At 55.8% G+C, this 23,684-nt stretch overlaps 8 protein-coding genes across 8 annotated transcripts; 5 read left to right on the forward strand and 3 right to left on the reverse strand.

Annotated features, from left to right (window-relative positions):
- Window positions 1–1,420: 1,420 nt before the first annotated feature.
- JCM15063_004556 (Zn(II)2Cys6 transcription factor) lies at window positions 1,421–5,612 on the forward strand (the record flags this gene model as incomplete). The annotated part of the gene is made up of 13 exons (XM_076678549.1): window positions 1,421–1,699; window positions 1,771–1,827; window positions 1,901–2,646; window positions 2,715–2,980; window positions 3,059–3,183; window positions 3,256–3,328; window positions 3,395–3,583; window positions 3,654–3,819; window positions 3,892–4,223; window positions 4,286–4,467; window positions 4,540–4,705; window positions 4,771–5,194; window positions 5,258–5,612. 13 exons carry the CDS (start codon window positions 1,421–1,423, stop codon window positions 5,610–5,612), a joined length of 3,360 nt encoding a protein of 1,119 aa, XP_076534293.1.
- A 605-nt stretch (window positions 5,613–6,217) lies between these two features.
- On the forward strand, window positions 6,218–11,066 carry JCM15063_004557 (uncharacterized protein; the record flags this gene model as incomplete). The annotated part of the gene is made up of 14 exons (XM_076678550.1): window positions 6,218–7,240; window positions 7,312–7,519; window positions 7,593–8,616; window positions 8,686–8,782; window positions 8,854–8,906; window positions 8,980–9,159; window positions 9,226–9,327; window positions 9,393–9,720; window positions 9,793–10,094; window positions 10,162–10,365; window positions 10,433–10,605; window positions 10,676–10,736; window positions 10,799–10,899; window positions 10,975–11,066. 14 exons carry the CDS (start codon window positions 6,218–6,220, stop codon window positions 11,064–11,066), a joined length of 3,948 nt encoding a protein of 1,315 aa, XP_076534294.1.
- Window positions 11,067–12,230: 1,164 nt separating this feature from the next.
- On the forward strand, window positions 12,231–12,800 carry ATG44 (mitofissin; the record flags this gene model as incomplete). Its single annotated transcript, XM_076678551.1, has 2 exons — window positions 12,231–12,319; window positions 12,629–12,800. The coding sequence occupies 2 exons, from the start codon at window positions 12,231–12,233 to the stop codon at window positions 12,798–12,800; spliced, it is 261 nt and encodes an 86-aa protein (XP_076534295.1).
- A 226-nt stretch (window positions 12,801–13,026) lies between these two features.
- Window positions 13,027–16,056, reverse strand: JCM15063_004559 (uncharacterized protein; the record flags this gene model as incomplete). Its single annotated transcript, XM_076678552.1, has 2 exons — window positions 13,027–13,043; window positions 13,119–16,056. 2 exons carry the CDS (start codon window positions 16,054–16,056, stop codon window positions 13,027–13,029), a joined length of 2,955 nt encoding a protein of 984 aa, XP_076534296.1.
- Window positions 16,057–16,957: 901 nt separating this feature from the next.
- JCM15063_004560 (uncharacterized protein) lies at window positions 16,958–17,749 on the reverse strand (the record flags this gene model as incomplete). Its single annotated transcript, XM_076678553.1, has 1 exon — window positions 16,958–17,749. One exon carries the CDS (start codon window positions 17,747–17,749, stop codon window positions 16,958–16,960), a length of 792 nt encoding a protein of 263 aa, XP_076534297.1.
- A 415-nt stretch (window positions 17,750–18,164) lies between these two features.
- Window positions 18,165–19,352, reverse strand: JCM15063_004561 (uncharacterized protein; the record flags this gene model as incomplete). Its single annotated transcript, XM_076678554.1, has 4 exons — window positions 18,165–18,531; window positions 18,598–18,890; window positions 18,958–19,116; window positions 19,197–19,352. The coding sequence occupies 4 exons, from the start codon at window positions 19,350–19,352 to the stop codon at window positions 18,165–18,167; spliced, it is 975 nt and encodes a 324-aa protein (XP_076534298.1).
- An 888-nt stretch (window positions 19,353–20,240) lies between these two features.
- On the forward strand, window positions 20,241–20,905 carry JCM15063_004562 (uncharacterized protein; the record flags this gene model as incomplete). The annotated part of the gene is made up of 3 exons (XM_076678555.1): window positions 20,241–20,276; window positions 20,359–20,743; window positions 20,823–20,905. 3 exons carry the CDS (start codon window positions 20,241–20,243, stop codon window positions 20,903–20,905), a joined length of 504 nt encoding a protein of 167 aa, XP_076534299.1.
- Window positions 20,906–22,370: 1,465 nt separating this feature from the next.
- Window positions 22,371–23,219, forward strand: JCM15063_004563 (uncharacterized protein; the record flags this gene model as incomplete). Its single annotated transcript, XM_076678556.1, has 3 exons — window positions 22,371–22,782; window positions 22,942–22,985; window positions 23,058–23,219. 3 exons carry the CDS (start codon window positions 22,371–22,373, stop codon window positions 23,217–23,219), a joined length of 618 nt encoding a protein of 205 aa, XP_076534300.1.
- Window positions 23,220–23,684: the final 465 nt, after the last annotated feature.

The following is a 23,684-nucleotide window of genomic DNA, read 5'->3' on the forward strand; positions in this document are numbered from 1 at the left end:
CTCTTGCGCCGGACACCTGCACTGGCGAGACGATGGCCACAGACAGATACGTTTGCTCGAACAATATGCAGATGGAGCCGCTGTTTTGCGACGTGCTTGGAAGCGTTCCTTGAACATGAAGGCCAAGCTGCAGCTCGGACCGCTGCGCTCTTCGCAAATGGTAGCCTCTCGCTGCTGCCAGCACCGTGAGCGAGGGTTGCTTGTAGAAGAGTGGTGTTGGCACCCCTATCTGTCGACGAAACCCCTTGCTCTGCTTCAGCTTTAGTCATAAACAAGCTACAGCTAGTAGTTGGGCGTCGGGACGGGTTGGACCTGCCCGATACAGTTGATCCTGATGGATGCACTTGCTTGTTCCAAGATCGCGTGTCTGCAGGCGACTGCTTTTGCTTGCTTCAACCAGACAAGCAGCCCGAAAATATCGCCAGCGCCCAAGCAAAGGATTGATCGGGTTATGCACTAGCTCTTGAGTTGACAGCCTGAGCATCCGAGCCCTTGATGGTGATACTAGTGTTCCATCCAGGTTCGAGACGTTGCTGAGTAGGCTGGGGCAATAAGCTTGAAGGGTGGCAGAAAATCAATGCGGCTCGAAATTCACGTCTAGGTCGTTCTCAATTCGGGGTTTCTGTTGATCCTGTGGAGGACCGACAGTGCAGTAACTTGTGACCGAAACTCGCTGGGCACTCGAGGGAGCTATACGCGGGAAGAGGCGGTAGACCAAATAAAGTGAAGCTTGCGCGCGTTGCCGGTCAGCGACACAAGCTCCTCGAAATGCTTTCCGTAAGAATGTTTGCACTACTAATGACGAAAGGTATCACCGGTAGCGGCGAGTGAAGATCCAGAGCAGAGAGGCGTGAGCGCAAGCAGCGAGCTCAATTCTAAATTCGATCAATGTGCGTGCAATCGAGAGTAGACTGGCAAGAAGCCTTGAACAAGCGTGGTTGCAGGTGGATGCAGAGAGCTGTTGCAGAGCAATCCCGAGACCGCGAATACTGTCATTACATTTCCCGAAGGCCGGCGGCGCGCAATTGTTACTGTAAAAGTTCCGGAATTGTTCGCCCTTCGGGTTCCTTCAATACCCGCTTACGGCTGCCCGACACCGCCTCGCTCACCGCGACTCGATCGCACGGTCATCGTCTCCATCAGCAGCAAGGAAGCACTCGACACCTGCTCCGAAGCCGGACTCGAACGGTCCGATCGCTCCGATCCGGTAAACACCCTCCACGACTGTTCCCGAACCCGCCTCTCATCTAGGCCTCGCGAGCGGTCACCTTCGCGCCTCGACATTCAAGAGACCTTCCTCAGTGGACCGAGCATAAGCCGAGTCGACCGAGTGCCAGTGCTGCGGCTGTTCAACCTTTGACGCAACTTCGCTTCTTTCGCGACCGCTCCAACACCGTCAAAGTCTCGCACGTTTACAAACATGTACGCCCCAGGCAAAGGCAAATCTACCAACGCGTACGATATCTCGCTCCCGATCGACGACTACTCGTCGACCTCTGCCGAACCCGAAGCCGGGCCGTCCCATTCGGACCGAGGCGGTGGAGATGACACGACTGGAGGAGATGGACCATCCGAAGAGCCGAAGAAGAAGAGTACTCGAGGCAGCAGGGCGTGCACAGTGTGTCGCAAGCTCAAGATGCGCTGTGTTGGAGCCGAGGAGGGTCCTCCATGCAAACGATGCAAGAACGGCGGCCATGAGGTGTGTGATTCTTCGGTCTTGGTCTCGGATTCTGGTACAATCACAGTATTGAATATTGTTTACGAGCGCAGTGTATCTTTGAAGAATCACAAAGAGGTCGGAGGAGTAACCGCAAGACGGACGCCATGGTACGTGCTGAAGCCAGGTCAATCTCCTCTGAAAATTTCGGAGACCAGAATTTGACCTCGTGATTCTGTTCAGGCCAAATCACTCAAGTCGATGGAAGCCAAACTCGAGTCGGTTCTGGCGTCGATCTCGACCCCGGGTTTGATGGCGGGCTCGGGTGGGCTGGTGACAGACCCGTCCCTTGCAAACGCGCCGGTACATCCGCTCGATTCTGGTCCTGGAGGTGCTGAAGGTAGAGGAGACGTGCATATCGGTGTCTCGATGGACGCAGGCATGGTGGCGTCGGCGCTCGAAGCAATCCGGCAAGGTCGAGATGGCGGGATGGGCCCCGTCAGCGCCGGAATCGCAGGCGGGCCACCTCCAGGAAGTGGGATGAGACCACCTCAGCAAGCGACACGACCTGGCGTGCTTCATCGAGTAGACAGCGAAAGCGCGATCAGGCGCAGGGATCCAATCACGCTGCCATCGATAAACGGCTCGAGCGAGCTGCAGTCTGCGGTCAGGTTCGAAGGGATCGGAGGCGGAATCGGCATAGAAACCGGTCGACAGCAGCACTTCTATCCGAGCCACCCGCAGCCAACGATGTCTTCCCTGCATCCCCTTCCGAGCGCTCACGGCCACCCTCATGCTCATCCTCACGCCCATCCTCACTCTCAGCATCATCACGGCGCGAACGGCCTACCACGACCTCCCAGTCTCGGCGGCAGCAGTCAGAGCGCAGGCAAAAGTCCGATGGAATGGAGCGGAGTCGGCAGCGACAAGACTGGTCAGACTGACGGCAGCCCGAGGCTACATAGCTTGCCCGACAATACCCTCAACCCGTGAGTGTTGCCCTGTTCCAGTCTCGTGCGAAATTGTACCGAATGCTTACATATTTTGCTCTCGCCAGTCTTGGGTTACTCGCGGAGGCTTCACTTCGCAATACTCGCAAGCGTCCGGTCGACCTGACCGAAGACTACGAGGTCGCTTCCGACGCTCATGCCGACGAAGCTCCGGCCGCCAAGTCAAAAGGCAAAGGCAGTGTCAATGGCAAGCGAACCGCGGAAAGTCAGGCTGGCGACGGTGACAAAGTGGACGGCGAGCGAGACAGCAAGAAGAAGAAAGTCGAGCTCGGCATGGCGAACCGTAACTACTTTGCTCCGGGTCCCATGAACAGTGAGTTACGCGTTGCACTGCTCGGACACGCACACACAATTGCGCTCGTGCTGATTTCACCTGATTCCGATTACCTAGTCCTGCCACTGCGAAGGATAGTTATCGAACAGAGAATGCCGCCGGCTCTCTTAGAAGAGAAGATCCTCTCCGTCGAGGAAGTCGTCGAGCTGTTCGAGATCTTCTTCACGCACTGCCATCGCCACGTGAGTACGGTCACTTTCGCCGCGAATTCTGGGCGTGGCCGCTCACCTATGTCTCGCCCCAAAAATGCTCAGGCCCCGTTCCTCGACCCGGAAATCCATACACCTGCTGCTACAGGTTCTCGCTCTCCATTCTTGTTCACCTGCAGTGCGTATACACCACCTCAACCATGATGCTTGAAGGTGCAGCTGATAGGGAATCCACGCTCCACAGTCTGTACAGTAGCTGCACGCTACTACACAAAACGAACGGACGATCTTTACCGGAAATGCCTACGCACAGCCAAACGAGTTGCGTTCGATGTCATGACGAAAGGCTACAAGAGTACAGAAATCTGCCAAGGCTTCTTGCTACTGTGCTGTTGGAATCAGCCTGCCGAGCGCTTCGAGGAAGAGCGAACTTGTACGTGCTTACTGCGTTGCGTCTCCAACGACAATCGCATACTGAAAAGAGCCCCCGGTTTCCGCTTCAGACCAATTCAGCGGTATCGCGATCCGTATGGCGACAGATCTCAACCTGCACCGCAAAACGATCGCACAGCTACCGAGCGAGATCAATGAAGACACTCGGATGCTGTACGATCGAGAACTGTTGAACCGCGAGCGAGCTTGGATGTATTCGTTCATTTGCGATCGATCGTGAGTCCTGACAAGCCTGTCATGCCCTGTCGACTCGACCTTGACTGACCTGCCGTGTTTCTTGTAACTCAGCGTATCGACCCAAATGGGCAAACCATACTCAATCCCGCGTGAAGACTATATCATCCGTTCCGCTTCAAACTGGTACACTCAGCCCGGCTCGATTGCCTCGGACGTGGGGCTTTCGGCCATGGTCGAGATGCATCGCATCATTGGGAGGATGATCGATGTGCTCTACTCGGATACTCGCTCCGTTTCGGGACTCAACGCCCATCTCGACTACCCACTGTTGATGCGCGCGTTCTTGCAGCAACTCGACCAGTGGCGCAGCGACTGGACAGAGAACGAGGATCTCGTAAGGGAGGCAGACGGTCACAGCCTGTCGAATATGCATTCCATGAGAGGTGAGTTGCTGCCTGATCTCAGTTTCTTTGTCTCTGCTGTGCTGATCGACTTTCCGACACAGATTACTACCACGCCTACTACCGCTTGTTCCTGCTGTCCTTCGCTGTGCAGCATGCGCTCGAAGACAGGGCAGCCTCTATCGACCTGCCCCGCTACTGCGTTCTCTGCTTTGAAGCCGCCGAGCGCATCATCTCGATTTTGCGAGATCACCTAGGACCTTCCGGAACGCTGAAATACGCGATGGTGAGATTCAATACTCTAACGCGACAGTCGAGAATCTAGATTGACCATCTCTTTTCCTGGTCGTCGAAACAGGACAGTACCTTTGTCTATGCGAGTTACGCCGCGGTTTTTCTGCTCAAACTTGTTTCCCCGACATTCTCGTCCTTCATCGACGAAGATGCAGCGATGCGACTCGTCCGAGATACTGCCGATGTCCTCGAAAAGTCTGCTGTTGACGAACAGCATACTCCGGCTCTATGTGAGTTGCGCATTTTCACGGCTTGATCAACTTCGACTCATGACACGTCCCATGGGTGCTTTCAGATGGCTCATTCCTGCGCGCCTTGATCGAAAACAAACTCAACGGTCCTCGTACTGCGGCCAATTCCCGCGCTCCGACTCGACCTGGTTCGCCGAATGGCAACAACGGATCATTCGCTCAACCGCTGAACCCGACCAATGGAGCGGCAGGGCTCGATTCGTACCTGCGCTCACGTGCCAACTCGGTCGGACCCGAGGGACTCGATCAACAAATCGGTCCGAATTTCATGGGTGATCTGCCGACGTTCACTCCGGGCGGAAGTTTCAACTTCAATGGGCACGGAGACGGGGTCGTCGAGGAAGGTGCGGCACATGATGCCTTCACGGTCGATACGATGCTACAAGAGGGTGGATTCTGGTCGCAAATGCTCATGCCCGGGTTTGGAGAAGGATTCGCTGATTTCAAGCTGAGCGGCGGTACCGGCACGTGAGTTTGCACCTCTTCGGCTTTCGCAGAGCGAGCCTGTGAGTACTGATGGTTATTGTTCAGAGTGTTCTCTGGAAACTCTGCCGACCCATGGTCCGTGACACCTTTACATTCTCGACCTGGGTCTCCAGTTCAGGCTCCAGCGGCTTTCCCACCTTCGTTCGATTCTGGCCTTCCAACGGACTCTTCTGCTGCACCTGCCTCGTCGGGTGTACCCGCGGCCGCTGTAGGAGAAAAAGCCAATCACCTCCCCGCCCCGCCGCCACCACCACCGCCATCTGCTCCTCTAGTTCCAGCATCTGTACCAGCACCGGTACCCCAAGCATCAGCATCCATGGCAGCAGACGAGCCGGCTGTACCTGCAACGTCCGCCTCTACGGACCCGGTCGTCGTGAACGAAGCACCTGAGAAGGCATAGAAAGCAAAACTGTGCACGATCCCTGTATCAGTCAAAGCAGTGACATTTCTCGTTTCATCTGTTGATCCTCTCGCGCAAAGCGCACATGCAAGACATTTCCGATCCGCATGCTGTCTACTGTGCCGCCCGGAAACGTCGAGCGGCCGGTTTGTTGAGAAGGCCAGATTGTGTCATCGATATTCATGCACAGAACATTGCTGTGAGCAAAGCGCTTGTCGCGCTGTCGTTTCCGTTCCTCTTCGGCCCGTTCCCGTGCGGCTCAACGCGACAGGCAATCGCGAATTACTTTCGCGAGTATTCGCGTGAACTTCGTGGTTCGAGGCTAGGAGGACGCGGTCACAGCACTTTATCGTCGGCACAATGTATGGCCCCGCGCGAGTCGGGATCGATCGACGCGAGCTGTCGCTGGAGCTCAACGGGATCACTGTGGGCGCACTGCTGTCTACCCCAGGAAAAAGCGGGAAAGTTGGAATAAAGATGATGTATTTTTTCATGAGGCTGCCCGAGTCGCAAGAAGATCGCGATTGCGGGCGACGAAATTCAGGCTCTGGGCGTCCCCCTTCCCCTAGTCTCGTCTGGAATCAGACGGCGAGCGACACGTAGCCATGCCTCGCTCCTCTGCTGCCGCGCGCAAGCCCAAGCCCGCGGGTAGTCCGTCTCCTTCCTCCACCCCTGCCCCAGCTCCCCCTGCGTCTTCAGCGGAACCCCACGCCGCCGTCGGATCGAACACGTCTGCGTCCTCGTCGACGTCGTCGCTCACTGCACGCAGGATGAGCAACACGACCACGGCCACGCCGCCCTTGTCGCTCAGCATTCCCGAGAAGTCGATTCCGCTCAAGTCATCGCTCGCGCTCCGAGATGCCCAGGCTCCGTCACTCAACGCGACCGCCTCGCCGCTCCAATCGGATTCTAGCAACGGCAACAGCCCGCCGCTTACGACGAGCAGTGCACCGCGTGTAGGCCGATCCGGCACGATCAAGAAGGCCGGCAGCAAGCGATCATCGAGCAAGCAACCCCCCACGTCAGGTCGGCGCGATTCCGAAGGGGGATACGAGGCTGGGCCCGAGCGCCACGGACAGGCGAACGACTTTGTCGACCCCGACGACTCGGACGACACCCACTCGAACAAGACAAAGGCCAAGGCGACGAACGGGAGTGGAGCTGCTCCTGCCTCGGCCGAGCAGAACTCCCAAAACGGCTCCTCCAAGCCGTCAGGAGTCAAGGTCCAGGACTACGTCGAGCCTCCGGCGAAGCAGAACTTGTCCGCCGCCGAGAAGCACGATGCGATCAAGAACTCGCTCCCTCCGAACTTCCCTGATCCCGAGTCGATGGCTCGCTCGATGCTCCGCAACCGCAACCCTAGCACTTCGTCCCACCAGCACCCTTCGCGACTCCCGTACGGCCGTGCTCCGAAAAGCCACGGCGCGAAGCAGCGCTCGCCCTCCATGTCGAGCATGCGCAGCGTAGAGGCAACTTCCCACCCTTTTCCTACGCCTGGTCTCAAGCAGGCGAACCAGGAGTTTGTCTTTGACGACTTCAAGTCGATCGAGGAGAGGCGCCTCGACGAGGACGAGCGCAAGGAGAAGCACTGGAAGCGCTGGGGCCCCTACCTCTCAGAACGTCAATGGGTCAGTCGTTTCCCCGCGCGTGCACGATTTGAGACCAGACTTGCTGATTCGTTTTCGTGCTGCATTGTTAGGCTACCGTCCGCGAGGATTACTCTGCCAACGGAGACGCCTGGACTCATTTCCCCCATGACCAGGCTCGATCGCGTGCATACCGATGGGGAGAGGACGGAATCGCCGGTATCTCGGACAACCACGGCAAGATGTGCTTCTCTGTTGCCATGTGGAACGGTGTCGATTCGATCTTGAAGGAGCGTCTGTTCGGAGTTACCGGTCACCAAGGTCAGTCGCGCGTGCCGTCCCATAAAGCGCACAGGGCGGGAGCTGATGTGCCCACGGTAAAAATATACAACAGGTAACCACGGCGAGGATGTCAAAGAGCTGTACTATTATCTCGACTCGACCCCGACTCACTCGTATATGAAGATGGCCTACAAGTACCCTCAACGAGCTTACCCGTACGAGCAGCTCGTTCGCGAGTCTCAAAACCGTGGTCGCGATGTCGGCGAGTTTGAGATCACCGACACGGATTCGTTCGAAGACAACCGATACTGGGACGTCTTCGTTGAGTACGCCAAGGACGAGGACTGCGCCGAGGGTGTCTCGGTTCGTATCACCGCGTACAACCGAGGTCCGGATGCTGCAACGCTCCACCTTGTTCCCCAACTCTGGTTCCGCAACACCTGGTCGTGGCCAAAGGAGCGTCCTACCGGAAAGGCAATGCCCGAGCTGCACCAAGTCGCCGACGGAGTTATCGAGGCAAACCAAGAGCACCTCGGACGCTACTACCTGTACGCCAACTCGTCGCCAGCTCCAGTTGGCCCTCGCGGCAAAAAGGACGCGCAAGAAGCCATCTTTGTCGACGAGGTCGTCACTCCCGAACTCTTGTTCACGGACAACGACACGAACTTTGAGCGAATCTGGGGCGGACAGAACAAGGTTCCCTACGTCAAGGATGCGTTCCACGACCACATCATCCCCTCCCACCGACCTCCGCTCCCGAGGAAGGAGCGTGCCACCGAGCAGAACGGAGATGCTCAGGCCGATCAAGAGAACGGATACGAGTCCGACTCAACGATCCGCGAGGACGAGCAGGAGGATACTCGCCAATTCGTCAACCCCGAGAAGAAGGGTACCAAGGCTGCTGCCCACTACACCTTCCGCAACGTTCCTGGAAACGGTGGATGCGCGGTCGTTCGTCTCAAGCTCACGCCTCGCACTCCCGAGCAAGACTCTGCGATCCAGGATGACGAGAACTTTGACACAGTCGTCGAGGAGAGGAGGATGGATTCCGACGAGTTCTACTCGAGGTTCAACTCGGGTGCGCTGAGTGACGATTTGCGCAACATCATGCGTCAAGCTCTCTCCGGCATGCTCTGGTCCGTTCTCGCTTGACCATTCTCCCTCTCGCGCTTGTCCACTTATACCTGGAAGTGAACTATACACAGGACGAAGCAGTTCTACATGTTCATTCAGAAAGAATGGATCGAGGGAGACCCAGGACAACCAGCTCCTCCTCCCGAGCGCAAGTACATTCGCAACATGGTGAGAATCCCTCTCGCTCGCAATGTGCGGATTCACGGACAAGCCCGCTGACCCTGCACGTTGACTTTCAGGATTGGCGACACTTCCATGTTGAGGACATTCTCTCGATGCCCGACAAGTGGGAGTGAGTATTTACGACGTGTATACGCGGTCCTGTGTAGGATAGTGTTGACCGCTTGTTTACGTTGCTCGCGCAGGTACCCCTTCTTCGCCATTTGGGATTCTGCTTTCCACTGCATTCCTCTCGCCATGGTCGATCCCGCCTACGCCAAGAAGCAGCTCGATATCATGACTCGAGAATGGTACATGAAGCCTGATGGCGCTTTGCCCGCGTACGAGTGGAACTTTGGAGATGTCAACCCTCCGGTTCATGCTTGGTACGTTCAATAGCTCGAGAACGCTTCTCTTCCTCGAGATCTGACCCCGTCGTTCCCGAATCTCAGGGCTACCTTCCGAGTGTTCAAGATTGAGCGCAAAATGCACGGCCGCGAGGATATCAAGTTCCTCGAGCGAGTCTTCCAGAAGCTCCTGCTCAACTTTACCTGGTCAGTATTCCCTCCCCCACTCGCAATCTCACTGTCGACTCGTGCTGAGATCTTTGAGCTTGTAGGTGGGTCAACCGCAAGGACAAGGACGGATTGAACGTGTTTGAAGGAGGATTCCTCGGACTCGACAACATCAGTCCTTTCAACCGATCTGAGCAACTCCCGACCGGTGGAACGATGCGCCAAGCCGATGGAACTGGATGGATGGGCTTCTACTGTCTCTCGATGCTCAACATTGCCCTCGAGCTCGCCAAGCACAACGACGTGTACGAGGACATTGCGAGCAAGTTCTTTGAGCACTTTGTGTTCATTGCAGACGCCATGACCTTCCACAACGGCGAGAAGATCGAGATGTCTCTCTGGAACGATGAGCAAGGATTCTACTTTGATGCCGTATGTTTCCTTTTACCTCCTCCATTGGTCAGAGCAACACGACGCTGACAATTGCAATTCCGTCCATTACAGATTTCGTGGGGACCCGAAAACTCGAAACCGATCCCCGTTCGCAGTTTGGTCGGACTTATTCCGCTGTACGCAACGCTCACGCTCGAGCCGTCTGCGATCAAGAGGTTCCCGGGATTCAAGAAGCGCATGGAATGGTTCATCTCGAACCGCAATGACCTGTCGAAGCGCAACATTGCCAACATGTCGCTTGGCGGTAAAGGTGACCGTCGATTGCTTGCGCTCGCTAGTGAGGACCGTCTCCGACGTATCCTTCACCGTATGCTCGACGAGAACGAGTTCTTGAGTGACTACGGTATCCGATCGTGCGTTTGTTCTCGATTATCCTTTACCTGGTCCGAGCTCGAACGCTGACTCGAGACTGTGGTCCAGGCTCTCGCGCGACCACAAGGAACACCCTTGGTCGATGGATGTCAATGGTGAAGAGTTCAGCGTACACTACTGGCCCGGTGACTCACACTCGGCCATGTTTGGCGGCAACTCGAACTGGCGTGGACCCATCTGGCTTGCGACAACGTTCCTCCTCATCGAATCGCTCCAACGCTTCTACCAATACTACGGCTCGAACTTCAAAATGTGAGTATACCGGGAGCTGCGTTGTGGGCGTCAAAACTTTTGGCTGACGGTCATACGACTTTGACAGCGAGTGCCCCACGGGTTCGGGAGACGAGATGAACTTGGCGAACGTCGCCGAAGACATCCAGCACCGCGTGATCAACCTGTTTGCTCGCGACAACGAAGGCAACCGAGCGTGCAACGGTGGCAGCGAGATGCTCAACAAGGATCCGTTCTTCCGCGATTTCGTGCCATTCCACGGTTCGTCGCTGCTTGTCTGATCAACTAGATCAATCCAACTGAGCTGATCTTCCTCACTTTCTCCTAACAGAGTTCTTCCACGCCGACTCGGGCAAGGGTCTCGGCGCGTCTCACCAGACTGGATGGACCGGGTGAGTGGTCCCAACTTTCTAGCACACGACACAGAACGCTCACGCTTGACCATGGCTTCTAGTCTCGTCGCATACTTTATTTGGTCGGTCGGAACCACCGCTCGACTTCCTCGTACTCCGCGCACGCCCAGGAGTGCGGCGTCCTTCTACTTCGATGAACAAGGTACGTCCAAATTCCTTGCACATCGTCATTATCCTCGGATCTCTGATAGCTCATGATCTCGATGTATGAACACAGTTCCCGCGACTCCCGGTGCTACCAGCGAGGCTGAAAACTCGGACGCGTGGGGCTACCAGTCGGCGGGAGAGCTCTCGCCCGACGAACTCTAAACGAGCCTCGCTCGACCACATAGATTTCTCTTCGGCTTTCTCCTTCCAGAGGAAAACCACTTCCCCCATCCACTCGCAACCTCTTGTGAATCTGTACATGTCGACTTTGGTCATTATCCTTCATTCAGTAAACATTTCTCCCCTTCTCTCTCTCTCCCTCGGTATTTTCTGCTCGTCCAAAAAGGTTTCCGCTTTTCTCATTCTCCTTAGGTATTCTCGGCACTTCTTTAGCTTGCTCGAGTAGTTGTCATCTTGCCTCTAAACAAACTCGTATAGACGTTCTTCCCATCATCTCGCGAATTTCTTGTTCCGCTTCGATTCAGTTGAATAGTGTCGAAATCAGAAGTCTGTAGATGCTATATACAGCGAACGGCGAATCTTTACGGAAATTAGAATTTTTCTAAAGTAAATGCATCATTTTTCGGTGTCACCTTTCCGCAGCGCTGGGGGCTGATTGCGCTACCGATCGTAAGCCTGTACTGTCTTGTCTGCATCTGCCACGGGCGAGAAGGTCCTGTAGGACGAGAGGCGAGAAGTGAGGCCGTCCTTCCCCACACGGAAACCTCGACGTCCATCACGAGTCAACCACTCGGAGGAGCAGACCGTTCGTGCGGTGAGCACTGACAGAGAGCGCGGGCTTTCCATTGGTACCCCAATCAACCTCTAGCGTTGCGAAAAGTTGACACCGAAAAACGATCAACTTTTGTTACAAAAAATTAATTTTCCGTAAAGATTCGCCGTTCGCTGTTACGCTGTAGCGAAGGCAACGTTCGAACGTTCCTGAACATTGTACATGTGCATAATCGCAAGTCAAATGCGTTCTGCTTCTGGCGCGGTTGATACGAGAGACCTGTCCGATATTATGAATTGTGCTGCCTAGCGAGCTCAGACGTATCCGCCTGGTGAACCGGAAATATGGAGACAAGGGAGGTTTCGCGTAATCGTCTCGAAACCTGTCGCCTCCTTGAAACTCGACGCTTCGCAAGCACAGTTCCCTAGCCGATGTAAGCGTTCTCGTGAGCCCACTCGTGCTCAAGCTCAACCTCCTGCATCTCACACAGCGCCACGTGTCGACGTCTCGATCCAACAACCCTGCAACTCTCCCCCCCACTTGATACCTTTGGTCGCTCGTCTCACTTCTCGACCTTTGCACGTTTTACAATCATGGTTCTTGGTCGCTTGGTGCACTACACTCTGGACGTTGTCCTCGTGACGACGGTCCTAGCAGGCATGAAGAGGCAGACGGGATTTCAGTAAGTGGCACGACCTCGGCCATTCGATGAGTAGTCAGGAGGATCCTGTAGTGGCAGTGTTGGGAGCCTGTCTCAACCGCATCACACAGATTTCTACTGGGACGGCGAAGGCGGTAGCGCTGCGGATGTCGAGACGGGCGAAACCGGTTGCCCAAATCCGCAATGGCCAGGTTGGAACTCCCCTGTCATGCGGCCTGCTTCTCGGGAACCGCGAGATTAACAAACAGGAATCGCTACGTCATGGAGCATTGACAGCAACGATTGCCCTGTCGTAGTCCGGTGTACTGACTTTCGCATTCTCTCGCTCAGACTCTCGACTGCCGGCATCCCTGAAGGTCCCGCACGACAAACTGCCGACACATTCCTCGGAGTCGGCGAGAAGGTGTTTGACGTGGCATCCGGTTTGAGTTACACGAGTGGATTCTTTGAGCGGGAAACTTCAAACCGACGTCCTCCTCCGGGTCCTGCCGCCACGCTTTGAACAATCCTTTGAACCCGTTCCCATTTCCTTTTCGCAGTTCGTTTCTTTCCATGTAACACTATCTGCTGCTCCCCAAAGTCCGGGAGAATAATGTCCTTGTTCTCGAGATTACCCTGAATTTCGATCAATGCGACAACAATTCGATTGAACAAGTACGGTACGATTCCGTGTACGAGAGACTACGCGAGAGAAAGAGTGCACAATAATAGATAGAGAGCATCAAGGGCTAGTGTGCTGTCAGGGCTGCGGTATACAAGCGTTGCATGGTCAGAATCACTCGAGGCCTGTGAACCCAAGGAATGTGGCAAGTTCACTCACATCTTCCTTTTTGAATCCTCCCGAGCTTGGCTGGTCCATTCACAGATTCGTTACCACTGTCTCGTCCACTTGCGCTGCCGTTCGCACTGCTCGTTCGTTCCATCGCGCGACTCGCGCTCTGGTGTAACACGCGTTCGAGACTCTCGCCGACTGGATCGCGCCACTTCTCGATACATCGCCATTGACGCTCGATCCGTTCCGCTTCCTTAATCAACCCGAACGCCCACCGTTGCATGCCGTTCGCGTTTGCAGCTGGATTCGAGCTTCCCCCACTCGAAGGTGGGTTCGAAGGCAGGTACGGATGCGCTTGTGACATGGGTGAAGGGCTTGGAGGGGGTGCGAGACCGTTCGCAGGTGCAAGACCTTGACCGTTCGAGGTTGTGGTCGATGTGGTCGCGTTCGGGACAGGGTTGCCCGAATAGTACGGAGCGTCTCGAGCGAGGAGGGCTTTCTGTTGAGTACGCGACATGGCGAGTGAAGCGGACGATGCGTTTCGATGCGCCTGGGACAACGAGTTTGGCCGATGTGCCCGAGGAGAAGTCGACGCGGTCGAGTCTTGCTGGGCTGACGAAGCGCCTCCAGACGGACCAGGCAAGGGTAGAGAAGGTTCTTCGAGGAATTTGACAATGAGAGGGGGTTGCTGTGGAGAGGGCGACGAGCGCGGTCGGTTCCCACCGTTCCGAGAGAACGAGCCAGTCAGCTGGGAACTGTTTGGCCCCGGAATTGGATGTTTGCCTCCGGAGCCACTGATCCCACCGTTTGATCCAGTGTACGACGATGCACCGGCTGAAGGCGAGATCGGAGGGCTGAGGGTCGAAGGTAGGGAGGTCAAGCCTCGCAGGGCCGACGAAAAGTATCCGCTCGCTGATCGTTTAGCATGTGTGAGGGCACCAGGGGTTCGAGAACCATCTGAATGTCCTCCAGGAGATATTGCTGAAGGCGTTCGAGCAGTAGCAGCTTGATGAATCTGACCGAGAGCAGCGAGCGCGCCTCCTCCTCCGGGAGTGGTATCGCTTGTTCGAGGCTTGCGAATTTCGCCAGCGGCGAAAGTCTTTGTTCGCTTCATCGGAGAGTCGACCCGGGGTGCGGTAGTCGAAGACTTGTTGCTACCCTGACTTGGGTTGCGTTCATGAGTGAACGATGCGGACCGTGCTCCGTTCCTTCGGGAATCGACTTGCGCGGTCGACCTACCATCCTCAGCGACCGGTTCGGGAGAAGGAGTTGACATCTCGCCCCGAACGATCGCGTCTCGACTGACGGCCGGTGCGATGCCCGTCGTCGATCGTCTGAAGTGAGGTGCAGGAGCCATGCGAGAAATGAGAGACGGTGCCGCCGATCTTGCCGACGCGAGCGAGAGAACCGAAGCGTTCGAGGATTTGCGAGTTGGCTGCTTGCGCTGAGGGTGCTGGAGCTGAGAAGCTGAAGAAGGTGGAATTTTGCAAGATGATGCGCGTTCCTTGTGGGCTTGTTGTTCTTGCAACATAGTTGGAGTCGGTCCAGCTGGGGATCGACCCTCTTCCGGTGTCACCTTGTTGGAATGATGAGGAGAATCGTCATGGCCGCTAATCGTCGGCCGCGGCTGCGACTTTGCGCCTTGATGTTGTTGCTGATGGGCCTTGTCTACTTCGATCGCCATGTTCGGTTCTTCGACATTCGCAGCCTGCGCGAGACTGGGCTCAGGCACCCCAGGACGGCGTTCCGAGGATCCAGACATGGGCGAAGGAGATCTTGAAAGTTCGGGTCCTGCGACGGGAGGCGGTTCACCAAACTCTGCCTGGTCGGGAGGAGATATTCCTTGAGGAGCAGAAGTAGGCACTGGAGGTTGGAGCGCAGCAGTTTCTTGCGTGAGCTCGGGAGGAACTGCTTCAGGACCTCCGCGGGTCTCGTCTGGGGAAGGTGTGCGAGCTGGAGTGATCGCTTCGAGGACAGCGGGAAGAGCAGGAAGAGCGGGCGTCTCGGTGGGAGGCATCGCTGCAGCCGGGATCTCGGGCAGAGGTTCTTTACTCGTTTCCTCGTTCTCGTGTTCTTCCTCGTCATCGTCGTCGTCGTCGTCATCGTCGGCAAACTGAAACTTGGTCTTGCGCAAGCGCGAAGGTGTGACATTGCGCGAAGGTTGCTGGGTCCCGTTGTGCTGCTGGTTCTGTTGAGTACCGCCTTCGAGCGCCATGGCCAGTCCAGATGTGCCTTCGGGCTTGAACTCCTTTTGCACCTCGACATCGGGCAACTTGCGTCCAATATGAAGAGGCGAATCCGTTTCGCTCGTCCAATCGCCCGTCGACGTGACACTCGTACTCGGTTCCCGACGTTTGCCTTCTGCCGAATCCGCACTGGCCTCGCCTGCGTGTTTCGAGCTGCCGTGCGAGTCTCGTGTTTTGACAGCATCTCCAGAGTTCTGTCTACGCGCCATGACGTTGCTCTTTGACCTTGCGCGTCCTCCGCCCGTTGCGACGACCGTCGCCGTGCTGGAACTCGAACTTGTCCGCCTCTGACCGAGATCCGGTCTCGCATGGTGCGTCTTCATTTCGTGCTCGGCGGGGGTAGCATGCCCTGAATCAGCCTTGTGTTGACCGTCCTGACTGTCGCTCCTCGTCATGCTCGTCATGCCGAGTCCAAAGGGATTTCCGCCTGCTCCTCCCCCTCCTGCCGCTGAATGAGACGACTGGCTGCTGTTCCTCCTCTTCATGGCCTGGCTACCAGCAGCACCGTGACTCGACTTGCGATGTCCCGGACCGTGGTGCGTGAACGAGACGTTGTGATGTCCAGCGCCGTGTCCATGGTGAAGCGACACGGCCGACTTGTTCCTCCTAGGTTTGCCCGTCCCCGTCGTCGAATTCGATCGATGTGTGTTGGTCGTCGAGATGGACGAGGACGACTTGTTCCGAGCAGGAGGTCGAGCGGGAGTGCTATGCGATCCTTCCGAGGGGGAACCGGACGTCATGTCGGCTCCCTTGACTTTTCAATGTCTGTGGTGCAGTGAGAGTCTATGGTCAATCTGTGCCATGTCCTCGAGACGGCTTGCTGTGTAACCCTCGAAAGACGGCGAGTCGTTGAAGCGGTGTTCGGAGCAATCAACGCGATCCGATAAAGCGTAGAGCTTGTCCGCCTCGCAGAGGGCTGTCCCTGTCGCAATCACTGTCCCAACAGTGTGCTGAATCCCGTTGCGCAACAGGTGTGCTTCCATCGGGCCAGCTGATCAGTCCGCTCGATCACTGGCTTCCCCATCTCTCGCACTTCCGAACCTCGATGCGATCTGCAAGCCAGACGGTCTACGTACTCACAAAGTGTCACTGGCTTGGGTGCTTGGCCGACAAAGTCGTTTGAAGCGAGACGAGTGAAAGGTGGAAGCCGAATCTAGTCAAGTGGAGAGAGATCGTACGTGCGAGCCTGAGCTGCTCATCGCAAGTCGCATACCTCGAACTTTCTCTCAGCAGATCCTTGGCTGTGTATAACGCAGCTCTAGAGATCGTCTCGGAGGTGAAGAGAAAACTCTCGCGATCCAGAATATGAGCAAGAGTAAGCTCGACCAGGCGCCTGTAGCTACCGTTCCTGCTCCACAAGGGGCACTATCTCAGATCTGTTCGCATACGCCGTTCGAGGACAACGTAGCGCTCAAACTCCTCGCTCGTCGTGACCCAACTTTGTACGGGCTCACACTTCAGGCCGGGGAGTCCCCAGCATTTGGTCCTCTGTTTCCTGATATTGTCACAGCGATGCTCGGTTGGTACAAGTCGACAATTCAAAGGCATACGATTCGGCTATTGCACTGTCGAGAAGAGATGGTTCGAAGGTTCAACTGGCGAAACGAGCCGAAAAAGGAAGAACGAATGGCTCACCCCTGCTCAACCTCTCCGGTTGCGATTCTTGTGAGAGGTCGTGACGCCAGGTTGCTCGAGCCCTTGAACCGCGTCATTCCAAACTTTCTTCGCTTGATTCGCCAACAAGTTCCAAACGAATCCTCCTCCTCCTTCTGCGCTCGATCCTGATCGGGTCTGTTTCGCATTCCGATTCTTCTTTGCTGTCGCAGGTACTTCTTCCGAATTGAAGATTCCCCAAATCCCTCTCGCCTTGTCCATCGCGTTCTTGACAAACTCGTCTGTCGATTGTTTTCCCAAATCGACTTCTTCCGGATCTTCCTCCCACATCCTCTTCTTGGCATTCGTACTCTTCGTCGTCGAACGTCTCGTCCTGCGTGCACTTCTCGAATCCCAATTGTTCTTCGCTCCAAACGAGTTGCCGAAATACCATCCGAACCCTTTCTGTCCCACACTGAAGACCCCTCTACCGACTCGTTCAGCCGTGTGGTACGCTTCTTGAATACCTCCAACTACGCCTTTCTCGGTTCCAGCATTCTCGTATCCCATGTACACGGCAGCGAACGTACTCGCGATGACGCCCAACTTGAGTAAACTGATCACCGTTCGAACCGCCCATCGAGCGGTACCGATGAATTGGTTGAATGCAAAGTATGCCGACAACACCGTCACGAAGAGGGGAACGAGTGAAGTCGGGTTGTGGATGATTTCGGAAGGTGATGAGGGGAGTTGAGAGATGAGGGTGTACAACGGTGCAGTGACGGCTCGAGGTAGGTATGGGGCGCCCAAGTCCACTAGGTCGAGTAGATAGTCTGCCATTCTCTTGGTGTTGCGTGGCCGGAAAGAGATTGGGGCCGGGAGGCGGTGTCTCGAACAAAACAAGTCGCGCTCGAATTCGCGCCCGGGATGTTGGCGCATCTTGACGTAATCGATTACAACCTCTTTCGTTGGCGCGGACTGACACGGCGTCCTGAAAACTCCACGACATTGTCCACGTGTACAAGTCTGAAAGGACCGGTCTAAGAAAACCACGACGATGCAGCTGCATCTCTCGATACGGCTCTCAGGCGAAGGACAACAGACGTAATGGGTCAAGAAAAGGTACTGCTTTACGTTTGACAGAAACGTATGATGACGAAGCGCTCTATGTACGAATGACCTGAGTTGAGGAAGGGGGAAAGAAACGATGCGCTCGAACCCCGCCAACAACGCGGTCTGCATGCCCCTTTTTCGTTTAGTTGCCAATGTTGACCTTGAGTTCAGCCTTCTCCTCGGCCTTGTCTCCAAAGACGTTGATGTACCAACTCGGGGTACCGTAGTTGATCGGAATGTTGTACCTCTTGGTACCCTCGTTCTCCTCGATCTTCTCGATCGCCTCAAAGTCCTCATCCGAGAGGGTGATCTCCTTCAAGTTCGAGATGATACGCGATTCGGTAACCGATTTCGGGATGACCGAGTGTCCGCCGACTTGGGCCCACGCGATCAAGACTTGAGCCGGTTCGACCTTGTTCTTCTCGGCGATGCGCTTGATCTCGGAGTGCTGGATCAAGAGCGGGAGACTCTCCGAGTTGTTACCGAGAGGCGAGTAGGCAGTGATGTGACTGGTAGACCAAAACTCGCATCAGCCCCTGTCGTATCAGACCTGACCGTGCAAGCAAGGAACGTACATGTTGTTCTTCTTGTGGTGGGCAATGAGCTCGGGTTGCTTGAGAAGAGGGTGACGCTCAATCTGGTTGACCGCAGGAGCGACTCCAGTGGCCTTGGTGATCGCGTCGACCATCTCGGCGTTGAAGTTGGAAACTCCGACAGCTTTGACCTTCTTCGTGTCGAGCAGTTTGACGACCGCCTTCCAGGTGTCAATGATGCTCGTCTCGGTGTCGATCTTGGCAGCATCTCCGTCCTTCGGGAAGAGGTTCTTCGAGAGCTCGCCCTCGGGAACGAAAGGAACGGGCCAGTGGATCTGTTGCAGGGTGAAGCGCGCTAAGTCCTCTGCGCTTGTGAAGTAGCGCAGAGGCTGGGAAGCTTACAAGGAAAAGGTCAAGGTAATCGAGTTGAAGCTGCTTGAGGGTGTCATCGAGACCAGCCTCGACGTTCTCGGGCCTGTGGAAGTTGTTCCAGAGCTTGGAAGTGATGAAGAGCTCTTCACGTTTCGCACCAGCCTCCTTGAGAGCCTTGCCGATCTCGACCTGAATGGCGCAACATCGAGCAAACAGGTCAAAAGTCTGGTCCCTTTGCGCTACACTGAACAGCGTCTGCAACTGCGTACCTGGTTTTGGTAGACAGGGGCAAAGTCAAGGTGCTTGTAGCCAGCTTTCAAAGCGACCTTGATGGCCTCGCCGACTTCTCCCGTGGCGCTTTGCCACGATCCGTACCCCACTTGGGGGATCGTAATTCCGTTGTTGAGAGTAGCAGTGGAAACCATTTTCTTACTTTATGTTGAAGAGAACGTGTCGCACTAGGCGGTAGAGCGGAAATAGAGCGCGTGTTCGAGGTGAATACGTGGGGGCGAGGGAAGAGAAATACACCGACAGGGTAAGCGTCATCGATAATACTCCTGGAGGCGGTCACGCACACATACCTTCAAGTGTCTATGTGCAGAAGAGTGCGAAGGAAAGGAAGGAGAGAGAGAGTCGTGGACAGTGAACGGATGATGCCATATGCTCGAGGCTGACGTGGACAAAACCCACGCATGATGATTTTTTCGAATTCATTTTTTTTTCTCCTCCCTCGCGGCTCCGTGCGCTCCCGTCGGCAAGCCCGGGACTGCTTTTTACCCGGTTCACTAACAAATAGCCCTTAGCTTACTCTGCACTGAAAGTGAGAGTGGGCGCGATCGATCAGAACCCGTTTTGTTATTTTGTCGGTTCTTATGTCCGGCGAGGTCCTCGCGCAAAGTCGCGCATAATTTTGGTCATGGGAAGCTCGACTTTCTGCGTCATCAAAACTTCGAGAAAGGTCAGCTCAAAGACGTCAAGCGTCTGCCACTCCGATGATTCTGAGGAAGCGAGCATTTTGGTGGTCGACAGTCGCTCACTAGGCGGGATCTGGAAGAAGTACAGTACAGGCGAGACGAACCCCTCGCAGGTAGCGCTACACGGCAGTCGCGAGGCGTCCAGCGGATCATGCAAGGGTAGCAATGACTGCAACCTGCAGGCGTTTTGTGTCGACCCTCCCCTCAGCGAGACAGACGGTGACTCGTATCCACTTCAGACAGTATGATGAGGTCTGGATTGAGCTCGAATAGTGAGGAAGGACTTGCGCTAGCGATAATTGGCGGAATGACTCGCAGTACTGTGCATCGTTCGCAAAAATGACCGATCATCAGGCCCAGCACGCGGTCTTCCTTGTCAGGCGTGCGTTGTGCGAGGAAAGGGGAGCGGTAGAAATAGCAGTAGACTGGAAAGAGTTGAGAGATAAGATTCATACAGCGGAGAGAGAGATTGGACGACTTTCGACATTTCACGAAAGACGGTCAAGACGGGGAGATCGATCCATACGAGTCTGGACTCAACCACGTCGTCTCGCTCGTCGAGGCCAAGAAGGCTTCGCTCGTCGTCATTGCCGACGATGTTGACCCTATCGAGCTCGTCGTCTTCCTCCCGGCCCTCTGCCGCAAGATGGGTATCCCTTACACCATTGTCAAGGGCAAGGCCCGTCTCGGTGCTGTTGTCGGCCGCAAGACCGCCTCCGTTCTCGCGTTCGGAGAGGTCAAGCCCGAGGACAAGGCTGAGCTCGCCAAGCTCGTCTCGGCTATCAAGGTCAACTACACTGAGAAGTACGAATCTACCCGCCAACATTGGGGAGGAGGGCTACGTAAGCGTCATCACTGGGGAGGTAGTCGTAAAATCGCGCAACGTTCTCTGACTTGTGTTCTTTTCACTTTTTTTTTCAGGCGGAAAGAAGTCGATTGCCAAGCTCGAGGCTCGTGCCAAGGCTCTCGGCCAGAACCCCGCCAACGTCTCGCACCACGTCTAAGCGACTTTCAGCGACCTCTTGGTAGCATCGGCGCGCCCATTTTCGCGATCATTGAAACGTGGAATGTTCCGTCGTTGGTCGATCGTGTCGTCTCGTCTCGTGTGCTGCTGCTGTCATGCGTTGTACCGGTGTTGGGCTGGCGTCCCTCTCTTCCTGTATCCCCCGTCTCGTGTCCGTTTTCGAGAATCGTACCCTGTTGTGTTTTGCCTCCCACCATGCTCAGGTCTGCGGCTATTTGAGAGACCTAACTCGTCCCTATTTTTGCGAATCACTCTCTATGTCTCGATTAGAGTGTCGAGATGCGAGTCTGCGAGGCCCGACTAGATTGCGTACTCGTTGCGCCGAAATCATCACGAGACCTCTGCTCGGTCTGGAGTTAACGAAGAATCACAAGACGACGAGGAAGACGAGGCGCAGAGTTATCATCACTCCACCGAGGATCGCATGAGTCAATCCAACGCTAGGATCTCGCACGGGCAAGCGGCTCCGGACATCGCGCGCGGGTCGTCCAACAATCACTCCTCGACACTTGCCTAACCAAAGACTTCATCGGATCCGAGACCTGATGACTGCCTAGCTCGCGGTCGTTGTTGAGCAGGTGCCCTGAACGCTCTGAGCTATTGCGCTCGTTGGGCTGTCAGGTGGGTCGCCGATGGCTCAGAGCGCTATGACCTCAGAGCAGTGAGCCTCCTTCCTGACCAGACTTCTTTGGTGAGCTTCGAAGTGGTCAGACTGTACACTAGGGCTCGAGGTTGATCGACCTTACGCGGACATTCGGGGTACTGTTTGTGCACTCGCTTTCGACCCATCTCAACGCAGTATGCGTTCGCGTATGGTCTGCTTTTGTCCGCCCCAGACATTCTGTAACTGACAATGTCGCCAAAGAGGCAGACCTTGTCTCATTGACCACATTGTCCCCCTAGGGCCAAAGCAGACCGCACGCGAACGCATACTACGTTGAGATGGGTCGAAGGCGAGTGCACAACCGATGCTCCGGATGACCTTACAAGGTCCTAGTCAAACTCAAGATAGGGGGAGGTATACAGTCTGAGAGTCTCGAACGTTCAACAACGAGACTTAAGCAGGACGGAGGCTCACTGTACTGAGGTCATATCGCTCCAATGGCGACGCGCACGACAACCCGATGATCGCAACAGTGTACAGCGTTCCGAGGACACGTTCGATAGCGACCGGGAGTCCACCTTCTGGGTTCGAATACAAGGAAGTCATCGTGGTGTAGGCAAGAGTCGAGGAATGACGTGAGATGACCCGCGCGGAATGCTCGGAGTTTCTCGCCTTTGTCGCGCCTGAGCGCGCCGCTCTTCGTCACCTGCCATCCCCTTGCTCGTCTCCCGCGCCCCACGCACATACTTGACCACGTCTCTAGCAGTCGACCCCCCGTGTGCAGCGCACAGAACCCTGAACGTCCGGGTTCCCAACCGTCAAGCGGTCCCGGCTCATCACCATGTCGTCAGATGACCGCTGGATGTACCAGTTTCCGGCTGGAGCCGGGGAACTCTCGCTCGACTCGCTCGAGACACCGAATTGGTCTCCGACGCCCTCGCCGTCCCCACCGCCGCCGGTGGGTCCGATTCAGGCAGCTGCGAGACTGCCCGTATCCAGAGCTCCTCGCCCGCTACCGCCGCCTCCGCCTCCCTCTCTCTCTCAGTCTCGCCCTGGCGTGATCGGCCGCAACCTCGCCACCGAGCAGACAGTAGCGCGCGCGTTGACAGATGAAGCGGAAACCTCGACCCCCGCAAGCTCCCCTCGTCCTGTCCCGAGCGGGTCTCAATCGACTGCGCAAGGTCAAGCTGTGCTCGAAGGCGGGAGCGAGCCTGGCGCGCAAGACACGCTCTCGCTTCCGCGATGGTCGAAGGGTGAGTTGGCAATGCCACTATTTGTCTCATAATTCCTGTCGAGTTTGATCGCGAGACTGATTTCCACGCCTGTCTCATCATCGGAACACGAGACTGACAATCTGTTCTAAACTCATCTTCTGACTTGCGCGTCGTACACAACTCGAAACACGCCTACAGAGGACAATGATGTTCGAGTTCGAGCCCTGGCGCAACTTCAGCAAGTACGCCCTATCCACATGTTCTCGCTCTGCGCTACATGCTTCGCAAACGATACTGACTGACGTGTTACTTAGGTATTCGATACGCCGAGACTCTACCTCTCGTTTCGCGCCAAGAGGTTCTGGAGGCCGTCTACAGGGAGGAAGCGTCCCTGGATGCGCCACTCCCTTCCAGACGACAATGCTGCTGTGTCTCGCCCCGAGGACAATAACGACAACGGAGGGTCAGAAGGCTAACTCTGGATGAAATCGCTTGTCTGGGGGTCCGCTATGCCCGCTCAATTTCTACGAGATGTTCTGACGCTAGCACATGCGGGAGAGGCTACAGGTCGTACTCGGTCACCGCATGAATGTCTTCGGAGTTGTAATCGAGATCACAGGATTTTTCGAGTCGGCCCGGCAAACGAACCGATGCAGAACTGGCAGCCGCAGCATTTGGCCATCATCCCCGCGCATCAGCAAGGTTCGACTCTGCGGACTTTCTTCCCATATTTACGACTGGTACGTCCGCGTAGGACCACTCGCAGCAGGGATTTTCCTCATGGACCAGCCATGGCCTCATGACATTGCGAGAAGAGAGGATGATGGTGGCGAAAGAGGATGTGGAGCAGCTGATGGAGGTCGATGGGCTGGCAAACAGCCCTCCCTTGACAGACAGATCAAGGGCAACAACTTCGGTCCGCCGGACAAGTCTTTTTATCC

This window comes from Sporobolomyces koalae (genome assembly GCF_050403365.1).
Source record: "Sporobolomyces koalae JCM15063 DNA, S_koalae_JCM15063T_v1_ctg15, whole genome shotgun sequence".
NCBI classification, from domain to species: domain Eukaryota; kingdom Fungi; phylum Basidiomycota; class Microbotryomycetes; order Sporidiobolales; family Sporidiobolaceae; genus Sporobolomyces; species Sporobolomyces koalae.